The sequence below is a fragment of the Sciurus carolinensis genome, chromosome 9 (genome assembly GCF_902686445.1).
Source record: "Sciurus carolinensis chromosome 9, mSciCar1.2, whole genome shotgun sequence".
NCBI classification, from domain to species: domain Eukaryota; kingdom Metazoa; phylum Chordata; class Mammalia; order Rodentia; family Sciuridae; genus Sciurus; species Sciurus carolinensis.
The window spans coordinates 95,990,265-96,005,183 of NC_062221.1; the positions used below are offsets into that span (position 1 = coordinate 95,990,265).

The 14,919-nt window shown below is 36.5% G+C and overlaps 1 protein-coding gene across 1 annotated transcript in view; it reads left to right on the forward strand.

Annotated features, from left to right (window-relative positions):
- The window catches only part of Gabrr3 (gamma-aminobutyric acid type A receptor subunit rho3), a 41,146-nt gene that overhangs the window by 3,252 nt on the left and 22,975 nt on the right, over positions 1–14,919 (forward strand). Inside the window, exons 2-4 of the mRNA XM_047565141.1 lie at positions 6,113–6,225; positions 11,619–11,686; positions 13,542–13,765. Coding sequence (XP_047421097.1) covers positions 6,113–6,225; positions 11,619–11,686; positions 13,542–13,765 — 405 coding nt within the window. The remainder of the gene's footprint in view (positions 1–6,112; positions 6,226–11,618; positions 11,687–13,541; positions 13,766–14,919) is intronic.

Genomic DNA, 14,919 nt, shown 5'->3' on the forward strand with positions numbered 1-14,919 from the left:
CTTCAATATGCATACCATATCATATTATGCCGTACTGGATAAGTCTATAATATGCTAGCCATACTATTCCATGCCATACAGTCATGTATATACTATAATAGGGGCAATCTCTGTCTTGAAGTTGAGTAACTTGGTAGGAGTATTGTACTTCATGGAAATAAACAAGATTCACTTGAAAAAAATGCTACAAATCAGGGCTTTTTTAAACCTGGAGAGTCACCTACTAAACATCCATCAACATCTCCCTAAACCCACTGTAAAAGTCAGGAGAGTCCTAGAGATTGCAAATTCAAGTGCAACTGCAAGTCAGATGAAGGAGAGAAGCAGAGATTCTAATGACAGCATACATGCTTTTCTCAGGTGTGCCTGTTCAGGTCCAGTCTTCTCTCTTTATTTGAGCACAGTATTACCAGATATTCTGATTTTTCAAAGGAAATAGGAGTCTAGGTTTTCATATGAAATTTTCCAATTTAATACATCATGTGAGCTATCCAAAATAAGTCTGCAGACTAGCTCTTAATCTAGCCTCGTTTACTCATTTTGCAAATAAGGAAACTGAGACCTCATCATTGATCTCATGAGCTGATGGAGACCCAAGGGAGATCTAGAACTGCTGTGGCTGGTTCTTCCACAGAAACGTTCACTGCAAAGGTTTTTCCTTTATAAAAGATAGGCTATTGACTAAGTCAAGTAGGCATTCCCAGAATTCAGGTGTTCAGGAGCCCTTATGTCTGGGCCACAACAGTCATCCTATCTAATGTACCATATCCTTTCTAAGGCACCTCACAAGCATCGGGGACCTAGAAATAAACTTTGGATCCATAATCATAATGATTTTCCTAATGACAAAACATTAGACCAACTGATTTTTCCCATTGTTTTACTTTATTCCTTGGATTTGCATCTATCACTCTAATAATATATTTTTGCTCTGTTTTGTATTTTTCTAAAGAAAAATAATGACTATAAAGAGTTACTTTAAAGTTTGCCTGTATACTTGGGACTGTAAACTGGTTTCAGTGTGCACTGGTTCATATTAGAGCCTGAGTGAGAAAAACAACCATGTTAACACAGGACGTGCTTCTAGAATGAGTGACAAGGTGAGAGATTCTAGAGGGAAGGTCCACCTTGGTCTAGATCATTTATAAATCATGACACAAATAGCCCCATAACAATAATGGATTGTTGCTTGGAAAATTACCAATAATCTCCATTATGCCTTCTCTTTTCTAAGTTCACTTTTAATCCTTGTCCATATACCTGGTTAAAGTTATGGCATAAAACTTATTTTATATTTTCTTAAATTAAGCATTTTTCAACATTGCCTAATAGCTATCATAATGATATTTTTCATCACTTCATATTATTAATTGGATTTAAAGAATGAGAATTAAACTCCTTCAATATTGGACATTTATTTTCAGCTTTGCAGTGCTATAAGTAACAGAAATAAAAGCAACAAATATTTTCATGCATGTATTTTTTCCTTTACTAATAAAAATTATAATTTTTCTGAAATCAAATTACTAAGTCAAAGTATATAGCATATCTTTATGACTCCTGAGATGAATTTCTAAAAGAGTTTACCAATAATTATTCTCCCACCTGCAAGGTGTAAATATTCCCATTTCACATATCCTTATCAGTGTAGGGCACTAACATTATTTTTTGCCTTTTACTCATTTAATAGATATAAAGTAGTAGTTGTGATTTTAATTGGTATCCCATTGTTAACCCTCTCAATTAAATTTTTAAAGATGCTTGTTAATTACAACCTCCCTTGGGTAAATAGTCTAATCATGTCAGGCCTAGTTGTTTTCAAGTTCTGATTCTAGTGGACTAATCAGATATATAGGCACCCTTGGGGAAACAGTTTTGTAAAGCAGCCAACCTGAGTGTTTGTGACTCAATTAAAGTGAGGGTTTTTTTCCCTCCACATATGAAAGTCTAAGGCATCAGAATGAGTTAGGTGTATTTGTTTTCTCTCACCCAATTCCAGTACTTCTAAATTCTTTCCCTAGTGTGTCTTCTTCAAAGAACTTCTTAGGCCTCCTGAGACTTAAAACTCAAAGTCTAGCCTTTCCCACCTCCTGACTCCACTTTCTTAGTCACAAAATTATCGTTGTTTCTGACACTTAGAAGAGGCAGGAGTATAGAAGCAGTTTCCTTTGTTAGAATCCAGGAAGAAAAAGGCCCTAAGTCAGAGGAAAACCTCAGCTATTACCAAGATGTACACCTCTGTCTCTCTAACAATGTTCACAGTGCTCTGTAGACTAAAAGCAAAGACTAAGAATGCTGGTGTACTCGTCTTCCATCATTTGAGATTTCTTTGTTTGATCCCTTCAGGACTTCTAGATTTCCCCAGACAGAAGTTATTCAACAGCTTTCTCTCAGTAACTACTAAAAATGAAGTCCTTTCTTCTAGAATGGGGACAAGGCCAGCAGGCACAGAATGGCTTAAAATATTGCATACCTGGAACAAGACTAGCAAGTTCCAGGCTAACACTGATGCTCTGCCACATAGTAACCCCTTTAGTAAACATATTTACCTCTTTTTTGTTTTATTTCTGTCTTTATTTCATTAACTCGTTCATGCAGTTTTAATAAACCAGAGGTCTTTAAACTAGGCACCTCTATTTCTGAAGTGTAGTGTATCCATACGGAAACATGCAGGCTATCTAAATGGTAATATGGACATGCATCATTTTTAAACAGTTTCTTTTAACTTCCTTATGACCTTTTTGCTAAAACCCCACCTGAAAACTCACCTGTCTTTAATAATTACTCTGTCCAACTTGAAAAAGTTAAGGTATCCTCTTTCTCTTCCTAGATGCTACTCTGTGCATTGCCCAGTGTGTAATAACTTTCTGGGTATAAAGAGACTTCCCTCTACCCAAAGAGGATGACTCTAATATATCATTTTCCAAAGTAGATGGTTCCTATATTTTGCTTTCAATGAAACTAGACAGAAAGAACCTAATTAATTTGTCAGGTTATAAACCATTGAAAATGATCGTTGATATATCATACAATGTGAAATTGAAAAACACTTAAGAAGGAATCTAAATAATTGTTGTATTGCTAAGACAATGTTAAAAATATTCAAATTCCATATATTTACATATATGTGAACATAGGTTTTCAAATGCTGAAAACAATTTCATCTACTAAAAATAAAAAAAGAAACAAAATTTTTGATAAAACCCAGTTTGATTTTAGCAATGAGTCACATCCGTTTACTTGTACATAAAAGAATTAGGAAAATATACCATCATTTCATAAACAAATGTATTTCCACTAAAATTTCATTCTTAATTTTAATCAGACTTGATATTTACTTCAGTCATGCTTTGCTTCATTTGTAATGGTTATAGAAAAAAAAGCTAATTTCAATGTACACACATTTCTTCTTGAATAGATATATAGGATGGGGTGGTTTAAATTTATGGAGGTACAGTGACACATACTTGTAATTCCAGCAAATCAGGAGGCAGAGGCAGGAGGATCACAAGTTCAAAGCCAGCTTCATCGACTTAGGGAGACCCTAAGCAACTTTTTTGAGACCCTGTCTCAAAAAAAAGGGGGAGGGTGTAACTGAGGATGTGGCTCATGGATAAAGTGCCCCTGGGGTTTGAAAAAGCTCCCCTATGTTCAATCCCTGGTACATAAATAAATAAATAAACAAAATGCTATGGGGGAAATAATATGGAAAGACAAGTTCAAAGAAAATAAGGAACACTATAAAATTTCTAATATTTTTTAAAGAATAATTTGTTCTTATATTTTTAAGTGCTTAATGTCAGTATTTGAATTTTTTAGCAACATTTAGAGGATGAATATAAGTTTTCTATTAGCCACAAATATTTAAGTAATTCTAAAACTTATGGTGGAAAAATTGAAGATGTCTATTTAAGTATGTGTGGGGAAGCAGATGAATTTCCAAAATTCCTTTAGAGGGTATACAAGGAGCAAATTCCTTTTTTAGAAATACATGAGATACAAAAATAGTAAAAAATAGATAAATATGGAACATCCCATTCTATATCAGAAGAACCCTCAGGTGTGTGTGTTTTCAAGTATTGTCAAGAGAGCATTTCACAGCAGTCTCTGTGTTCAGTGTTCTTGGGACTCTTAATTAAAATTTATCCTTTCCAATCTCATGGAGAGATAAGCTTTATAAAAGATACATTAGTGACGTCGTTTAATATTATTTTTAAAATGTTATTAGCAAAGGAGTAACTTTCATGATTTTACAGTCAAAGTTACAGTTCCATTTTTCTTAGAATAATAAGTAGCTAACTTTTATTAAATGTCAACTATTTTCTAGGGCAGTGGCTCTCCTGAGAAATTGTTATAAATGCAAATTCTTATATCCAAAAGCTATTGAATCAGAAATTCTGGGCATGAGGCCCAGGAAACCAGATGATTTGGATGCATGCCAAAGAAGATAATATTTACAAAACATCTGGCATGATGTCTTGAACATAGTAGGCATTTAATAAAAGCTAGCTGCTATTACTTGTTAATAAATAGTTCATTTTAGCTCCCTAGAATTTTTCTAGTTAATTCTTCTTAAAAGAAATAGTGCTCTGTGTTCCATTATTCATAAGATAAAATGACTTGACTTATTTAAAATCAAACTCAATGCCTGCTACACAAAACAGGGTTTTTTTCCTCCCAATTTCTTTATTCCTATCATTGGAAAAAGTACATCTGTTGACCTCTGAGGTTTCCAGAAACTGCCCTGTTGAAAGACTACACTGAATGATCTCAGGCGACCACATACCCAGACATATGCCTTCAACTGCTTCAGAATCTAAAATTCTTCCCATCACAGTAATTATACTGAGTTCAAAAAATTGCCTCCACCTGTCTTGAGTTAAAATTGACCTTGGTTACCTAAAGAAGATACTTATTGATCCAGATGGGTTGGGAATTCAGAGTAACTAGATTCACCCAGAAGCCCCCAAGTCTTGTGTCACTGCGGCTACAGACCACCACGATGTTCTTCTAGAAGGAGGATCTAAGGGTCTCCTGCACAAGAAGATTGCAGTGTGCCACTCACAGAGGAGCTGGGCTCTCCCAGACACTGCCTCCATGGACTCATGGTGTCCCTGGGAAGCAGGTATCTCAGGGCAGAAGTGAGTCTGAGAATCCAGCAAAATGCCCAAGTTCACAGACCTGGGGAGGCAGGTCTTTGTTCCCACATCAGGACACTTAGAGGGAGGCCACTCCCATCTTGCCTTCGCCCTAGAGAACTGTGGGTAAAAATATACTCTACATCCTTGTAGTCTTGCTTTCCTGGGTCCAAGTCCTGCCATCCCTTACATTCTAGAACTTCTGCCAGGCCTTCTGCCCGGATTTCATCCTGCTCCCATATTTTCTATTTATTTTGTCTTTGTAAAATACTATTTCCATCAGTTTACAAGTTTGCAATGCTCTTATTTTGGTTTTCACTGTTTTAATACAGAGACTGCTCAACTTCAGTGATCCCAAAAATTATTTAGTGACGTGGTTGTATCCATGAGTGCTGATTTAGTTGGTCTGGGATGGGGGTTCATGAATATGAATATGAATGTGAATTTTGACCACCTCTACCCAGGTAGTTGAGATATCCCAAGTCTATAAACCATACTGTGAGAAACATTGCCTGTTTGGGCATTCAGTCTATACTTACTGTGTCGTTTAAAGTGCTCCAAAATTTGATTTATCATACCTGCTCCACCCTTACATAATAAAGAGCAAATGGCATTTGCTTAACATGAACTGAGAAAATGAGATTTTATGTAATTATTTCAGAACACGTTATGTCAAGTACAGATGGATAACATAAATAAAAATATCCAGAAGTTGGCCAGGCACAGTGGTATACCATTATAATCCCCTCAACTTGAGAGGTTAAGGCAGGAGTATCTCAAGTTCCAAGCCATTCTCAGAAACTTAGTGAGGACCTCAGCAACTTAGCAAGACTCTGTCTCAAGAGAAAAAATTAAAAGTACTGGGGGATGTAGCTCAGCAGTAAAGCACCCCTCAGTTCAATCTCCAATACCCCCGCCAAATCCAAAAGCATATACATCTCAAAAGTATACTTTTTTCTCTTGGGGTGGGACAGCAAAAAAGAAACTAGAATGAAGAAAGATGACAATACCAAAGTCAGGCCCATGAAATATGAGCAACTTCTCCACATCGAAGACCATGATTTTGCAATAAGGCCTGGATTTGGAGGTGAGTATTATCTTTATGGATTTGGAGGTGAGTATTATCTTTATAAAACTCACGTTAAAACCCATTGTACTGCCAAAATGGATTTAAAAATTAGAAGCAATTAAGGTCAAAACATAAGTCCATCAGTATATTAAAAAAAACTTACAATTTCTGCTCTTGAAAGAGAACAACTGAACACGTATCCATTTTAACTCATTAAGTCCCAAGTTTTCAAATCTGCAAATGCTTCAATGAAATTGACACAGATCATTAAAATCAGTTGAAAATCATAATCTAGAACTTACTGTGTAATTTATTATCATTAATATTTTTAATGGCAATAATCATAAAAATCATAAGAATTACTAATCATACATTTATTACTTTTCTCAAAATAATAGAAAACAGGGGCTGGGTGAGCCCAAAAATTTGCATTTCTGAAAAGTTTCTTGATGATGCTAATGCTGCTGGTCTGTGAATCACATTTTGAGAACCACTGCATTAGATTATCAGCATCAGATTAAATGTTAGTGAATTTAATGTTTTTGCTTTTTGTTTTCCAGTCATTTCTCACACTTATTAAATCCTAATTTAAGGTTGTATAGACCTTGAAATTACGCAGGCTTAGAAGTGTGTTCATTTTCTTCCTCCAAGAATTCTATCACTTTCTCTCTCTCTACTTAACTATTTCTTAAATATATCATCTTTACCACAATTCCAAACATACTTAAGCTTTCCACCGTTCTCAACAGACTGTTTCTTACCCCATCAATTTTTTCCCGAAGTTTGTATAATATACAACCACCATGCAGGTGTTCTGTACCTTGGTCTCTATGATACTATGAAAACTTTGTTCATTTTTCCTCTATTTACCAATTACCAATTAGCGGAAGGAAATCGAGTTAAACTCGCTGGCTATTGGTCTAATTAGCCACTAGAGGGCGCCAGTCACAAGAGAATGGTTAGGACTGTCTCAACCGCCGCAGTTGGGAGCTCACTGTAATACATACACTCAACGCCAATTCCAAAGCTGCCCTAATTCCTAACAGGTTAGGTTCCTCAGTCAAATTACTTTCTATTTTGGAGGAAAGAGTTTCTGAAGGGATTACTTTAGCCCGTTGAAAGTCAGTCAGTGAGAGAATCACTGTCCTTGACTGTGAACCTTGAAATAAGCAGCCCACAGACACCTGTCACTCAAAGTCATACAAGGACCTGCTGCAAAATCACCTGGGAGTTCCTATAAGTGCAGAAGCTCAGGCCCCAGCTCAGACCTCCTGAATCAAAACCTCATTGTAACAGGATCCCCAGGTGATTCACTTATGCTTGACAGTTTGAGAGCTGCTGCTACAGATTACTAAATGCCTACTACCTCTTTTATCTCGAAATATTTATGTCTTCACTCTCCATCCCCTGTATCATCCCCAGCCCCCAGAAAAAAAGTCAAATTAACCCTAAATTTCCACTTTGCTTGATCTGTTAAGATGTTTTTAAGTGACAATGCATTTTTTAAATATTCTTTTCCTGAGGTTATTAAAGGTTATTAAAAATGCAATTGAAATCTGCTACTTAGTGACAGGTGGCAAATCATCTTACAATTAAGAAATTTTTCTGACAATCATAGACTGGGGATAAATGATGCTCAGATGGTTTATGTATTCAGTCAGTTCAAGCAGAAAAAATCCATAATTTTGGTCAGAAATTTCAGTCTGGCAGCTCTATGAAACATAGTCCTTAACCTTTTCTGGCCTGTCTTCATCATAACAGCTCCTTATACCAGTGACCCATTTCCATGTTCCCACAGGATTGCCTTCCATGGGGCAAATCACACTGCGGGATATAAAAGATGAGCTTTAATTTATCTTCTCTTTCTTTATACTTGTCCATAACACAAACACATGAGCATACTTCTTCCCTCTTGATCTAAATGTAACTTCAGCACTTCCCTTGCCTTAATGTGTTTTCCTAATTAGCTTTAACATTAAAACCAGCTGCTGCTGCAGTGTTTTTTACTTTTGTAAAGCATTAGAAGATTAATTGACTCATTATGTGGAAACAGGAGGATATAAATTTAGGGGAGCTTTTTGTTTAACTTGGGTTATAAATTGCAGCTCATTTTCTTTATTTATGTTTTCCCTACCCATTACATCTCCCATAACTAAGGGTTTTCTGTTTTAGTGTTATAGATGAGGATTTCTTTGTTTTCTCAAAGTGAAATCAATGCAGTCTGTGGATATTGGCTACTGAGTTGAGGCAAAAGCTAAGGTTAAAAGCTGCTTGTACAGTCTCTGCCTGTCACAGAAGAGGACTGAAAGTCAGAAGGACTTGGTTATATCCCTGTCATTAACCAGTTTTGGGTTTCAGGCAGTGTTGTGTGGTCCCCTCTGAGTATAAGTTCCCTCATATGCCAAATGGAAAAAAAAAAGTTGCTGTAATGATGACATGAGATAATACATGACATAAGGAATTTTAAATGAACCATACTAATAAGATAATTTAACCTGCATTATTCCAGCCTGCAAAGAAAGAGATTGATGTTATAGCTTTATGTACATAAAAAGTTTATAAATATGTGTGTACCTAATGACCCCAAGCAAGCAATGCCATAATCAGAAAACTTTATATTTATTTAATTTTTATTATATTTTAAATACTTTACATATAGACTTAATAAAACTGCTTATAAAATTGTCATTATTAATGTGGTTACATTTATCACTGATCTAATAGTGCAAAGTTGTTTGTGAAGACATTTGGACGGAATTAGGTTAAAGAATTGACATGCATTTCTTCATGTAGTCTATCAATAATGAGGCATATAAGGTATATATTTTCCCCTACTTTACAGATTAGCAAACTGATATATGAGGAGTTAAGGATTCACAGAAGTTTTTTTCTAACTTAGGTTTATCTGGCTACAAACTTCTTGATTTTAATACATCTTCTACTGCCACTTTCTCTCTTGACTCAACTCCACACTGTAAAAGAGAAGATCTTTGGAATTTTATGCAGATCCAAAATTCTGTGTTTCTGCATCTTGCCCTCAAATCCCCACCCCCAACTTCACTTGGTCATCGGGGAGCCAGAGCATAGATCTTACTCCAGAAGTGAGTTGCAACTGGACATGGAACTCACAGGAGATAGAAATGAGGGCAGGCAGCTCTGAGGGTGTACATTTGTCTCAGAAATGAAGAACTCTTCCCCAGGAGAACATTAATTAATCTGGAGGGAGGAAAGAATAAATCTGAACTATTTAGGAACTCATTTCTAATGGACAAGCCATATCTCAGCTCCACAGTCAAAACAGCCTTCAAACAACCCCAAGGACCCAGTGCTTCCAACACAGACATGTCCGTGTCCTTGAAGGCAGCTTTAAAGATTGTTCCCCAGTTTGCATAAATAATCACCAGCAGCGCTTTCATCAGCTTTCTTGTTACTGTGACCAAAACACCTGACAAGAACACCTTAGAGGTTGAAAAGATTATTTGGGGCTCATGATTTCAGAGGTCTCAGTTCATAGCAGGCTGACTCCATTACTCTGGAGCCCAGTGGAGGAAAGCTGCTCAACTCATGGCAGGGTCAAGAAGTACTGAGAGAAGTCTCGAATGAGATTCCATAGTGAGCATTACTCCTCAGGTTTCCTAAGTGAGGAAACCAAGCATAGAGACATCGCTTATCATACATCACCTAACAGTGGTGGAGCTAGGTTCAAATTCAAGTCTATGTGACTCCAGTGCTGAATCTTTATCAGGACATGTTGCCACTCCTATAAGACTTTTCCAAATCTTTCATTCCCTTGGAGTATTAGAATTAGTGGGAAGATTTACTCACCATGAAGTACCAAGCAGAGCCAAGGACAAGCTATTTTCATGAATTTTTATTTTGCTATCCTTCTAATTTAAGAAAAAACGCCAAAAAGTAAAGTCACCAAATCAAATGCTCAATCAAAACTATCAGTAAATAACATTATTTATAGAGTTACTATTAGTATTATAAGAAGAAATTGATCTGATATCGCAGGAAGAAGCTGGAGGTTAAGATGCAAGTAAGGGATTCCTGAAGGCAGAGACAAAAATAGATTTTCGTGGCAGAGCAGTACCTGGCTTACTGAAGCCCTCATAAGTAAGGATGATACTGGGGTTATGGATGTATAGAACAAAAAAGCAAATATGATGTTCATATAGTAAAGGTAACATCAACCAATTAATGGGGGAGTCACAGAAGAGTGACAGAAACTAGCAAGACAGCTTGTTTTACACAGTACTATGTATTTAAAAGGCTGTTGAATTTATGCACACATATGCCACATGTCGCACATCCAAGTATTATTTAGATTAGTAAGAAAGTTTCTCAGGCCTGATTTCTCTAAATCCCAGAATCTTGACTAAAACAACTAGCTGGGATTTCTCTATGCAGGATTTATATTTTTCATCAATAGTTACAAGTGTTTTTTAACTCAAGACTATATAGGCAATAAGGGTGAGAGTGAGTCATTATGGAAACAAAGCATATGAAGATTATATGTTTAGCTATATAAATTGTGTTAACATATATGTGCATCATATTTTATACTTAAGACTAAATGATAAAACTATTAATATCAATGTTCCCTCACCCAGAAAGCTGCGAAGTCCTTTGTTGGGTGGCCTAGGAAATGTCATAGTATCACCCAGTCTGGACTGTGTTGTCATTTAGGTTTTCTGGGCCCACGAATCTGATGCTAGGTGATCCAACTGCATACAAGTCTCAGCAGTTCCCTGTATGGAATTGCTCCAGATCTGACTCCTGTATAGTCTCTTCCAATGCATTTCTGAGGATGTCTGCTTCTCCCCAGGTGCAGCCTGTTGTTGCTGATGATCTGTGGAGGGAATCATGGTGCTCATGTGTAGCTTTGCACTGCCATCTGTGTACTTTTAGTCTGCCAACTACTGTACAAGTGAAAGTGGCTGGGTTTTTTGAAGGAGAGAAAACATTTCAACACTGCCCAGAACCAACTACTCTGATACTCCCTGATTGTAAGATATAACCATGGCCATATAAAATGCATAATTTTTCATACACTTAGGTATGTTTTCAAAACATTGACCCTTTCTCTACTAGCTAAAAAAAAAAAAAAACCCAAAACGAAAAATAAAACTGGGGACATCACTTCTATACCACAGAAGAAAAATATTTGACAGGTTACCAAGCAAATGAGTAATGATTATTGGAATAGCATTTATTTACACATGGGCTTTTGCTATTATAACTGAATGTACAGTAATTCATTCATTAGAAAATGGAAAAAATTTTTTGTTTCAAGAAACTCAGAAAGTAATCCATTTACAACCTATGAACAATGATCTCTCTCTGTTTTGAAGGCTTCCAAAATGATTGGCATGCATTTCTCAACATTTTACCCATTGTTCTTTCTGTAGGGTCCCCAGTGCCAGTAGGTATAGATGTCCAGGTTGAAAGCATTGACAGCATTTCAGAAGTTAACATGGTAAGTTTCTGAAAGTATGAGATCAGTAGTAGCAAAATAATTGGTGTTTTAATAAATCATTTGAGTTATGTATGTCATTCATCTTTCCTACTTTGCTCAATAATAATAGAATTGTGCTTCCTTTGTCCTCTTCTGTTCGATCTGTCTTTAATTACAATTCCCATTCCTTTCCTACTCTTCTTTTTTCCTTCTAGTGGTTTTTCAGCAGTAGGGCACTACAGAACATTGTGATGTATTTAGTTATGTAATGAGAACTAGGAGCAATCCAGTAGAAGGATAATCATGATGGATGTGCACTATGTCATCACAACTATGAAATTTTCCCCATAAAAGACCAGTGAATCAAGCTTCATAGGCCACTTCCAGAAGTTTCATCTGATATTAGTCTTGCTTATCTGTAAACAACAAAGGATTTTTTGACTCCGAGGACTAAAAATTAAGAAAATCACTTCTATTTTCTACAAATACAGAAGAGTTTGTCACTATTTTATTTTGCAACAAAACAACTGTATTGTTTTCATGGAGTACTCTTCAGCTACCACTGTCCCTAAGACTTGAAACACATCACTTGCTAATCTCATCCATCTTCCCTGTAGCCTCTTTCTGTCTCCTACACCATTTTGCATGCTTACTTTTTAAATCATTCCCTCCCTTAATCCTGGTTTTATAATTTTTGCCATTTTTAATGTTTTAATATCCTCTACCATAATTTTTCCATCTTATTTTCCCCATTCCCAATGTAGAACTGCCTTCCTTATCTATGTAGCGACAATAGCTGTTTCTCATTTACATAGTTTTCAGGATTTTACTCCAAGAACCCCTTCACGCTATGGCGGCTAACTTCCATGTCCACGCCTAACTTCTTTTTCACCTGCTCCTCTTCTGTTTGTGTGTTAATGCAGTCTCAGAGTTTTGTTTAACCCCCTTTAGTTTACTTATCTATGCTAAATGAAGAAAGATTTATTCTTTTAAATCCTCAATGTCCATTTCCCTATTCTACCTAACTGCTGTACTTCCTCATATCTGGATCATGTGTTCCGCTTCATTTCTTTCTCCTCAGTTCCACTGTCTTTTCACCATCCCCTATAGGTACATATCTTTGGTTTCCACCACATGAAAGTGTTAATGACAAGGGCTCCACCAGGTACCTAGTAGGATGCAGCTTCTAGATACGTTTTGCACCTAGTTTGCATTTTAGTATTGACCGCCCCCACCCAGACCTAACGTATTAAGAATCCAATTTTGAATGCCTTCATGTGGGGCCTGTGCCCTCTCACTGGCCCTGGAAACCAGGTCATGCTTTTCTCTGGAGTCAGCCTGTCTTTGTCCCAGGACCTCTGACAACTTGCTTTCCACTAATAGCTCTAATACATACTGTATCCAGGTTTTTGCAGGACTATAGTTTATTCAATTTGGAAGATCAACTTTATCAGAATTCACACAAAATTATGAATACTAAAACAGTTTTAAAAGTGGACATTTATTTAGAATAAGAAATAAATCACAATAAAATAATAGACAAAATATTGAAGTTTAAGGTCCCTTTCATCTGCAGTCTCTTCTGGAGATTTATCAGAATGCTCACATAAAATCGCTTCCCATTGTTAACCTGGTTTCCCTTCCCAGCATGAATACTCTATAATCCCAGGAACTCTCAGCATTCACTGGAGTCCATGTGAAGGAGAAGTTCACAACCTAAGCTCATTAGCTTCATCCTACACCTACCAGAAAATACAATATAGGCCACTCACCTACAAGTCATTGATGACCATAGCAATCACTCCTGGGACCAAGAATATTGATCCTGCACCCTGTTTCTGCTAGTTTTGATTGGTCTCCTTTTCTCTCTGCTTAGGACTTTACAATGACTTTTTACCTCAGGCATTACTGGAAAGATGAGAGGCTCTCCTTTCCTAGCACAACAAATAAAAGCATGACCTTTGATCACAGATTGATCAAAAAGATTTGGGTGCCTGATATCTTTTTCGTCCATTCTAAAAGATCCTTCATCCATGATACGACTATGGAGAACTTCATGCTGCGCGTGGACCCGGATGGAAATGTCCTCTTCAGTGTCAGGTAAGGAGGGCTCTGTATCGCCTTTGCTTCCCTGGACCACAGCCGTCTGCACAAAAGCTGCTGGGCCTCCCTTCAGACTACACAGACAACACCGCTCTCAGTTTAATGGTGCTGATGCACAAGGGAAGCTGTGATATTCTCTGGTTCTAACACCCAGTTTTAAAAATCAGTTTCCTATTCTAACTATAGCCATTCTGAGTAAATGGATATATATTGATTGGAGAAATAGAGTGAAACTGACTTTTAGAGATCCTTAAAAGTCTGGCACACAATTTTCTAGGTATGCAAATCTGCTATTCCTCTTCATCCCACCTCTGGACTCCATCAAAGAGTATTTGAATCTTGTGCTAGCTATATAAATAATTAACTGTTCATTTTTCACAAAAAGGCATAGTCATCTTCCAAATTAGTATTAACTTATTTCTTTTTTCTCTTTTTTACTTATTTTATTTTCCTCTTTTTTTTATTCTAATACTATGCAGTAATAGCCCTCCATCTTTAAAGTTCCATATTTTCTTTTAACCAAATGAATCCTCTAACATACTATATATTCTAAAAATGTTCAGTAAACCCATGCTATTCAATTTTTTAAAAAGTCCTAGAAGTCTCAGAAAGATTCTACAGTAGCCTGGAAAAGTAATACCCTAAAAGATATCCATCTCTTTATTCCTGGAACCTGTGAAGTTTACCCTTTATGGCAAAAAAGATCTTTGTAGATGTGGTTAAATTGAAGATCTTAAAATTGGAATTGTCCTGGATTATCTGACTGGGATTTGGATACAAACATAAGTATCCTTATAATAGAAAGGCAGAGAAAAGTTGATAGACTCAGAAGAGCAGCAAACAATGTGACCACAAGCCAACGAATACGGTGGCTCCCATGAGTTGTAAGATGAATGGATTTCTCCCCCAGAACTCCTAAGGGAACAGTGTCTGACACCTTAATTTTGGCCTAATGATACTGACCTCAGACTTCTGGCCTCAAAAACTGTGAAAGAATAAATTTCTATTGTTTTAAACCACCAAGTGTATTTTAATTTCACACAGTAGCAACAGAAAGCTATTGTAGGTTCTTTTGCCTATTAAAAATATCTTGTACAAAGGAACTGCCATTTTATAAAGGCTGTCAATTTTTTTATAAGTGAAACTGATGA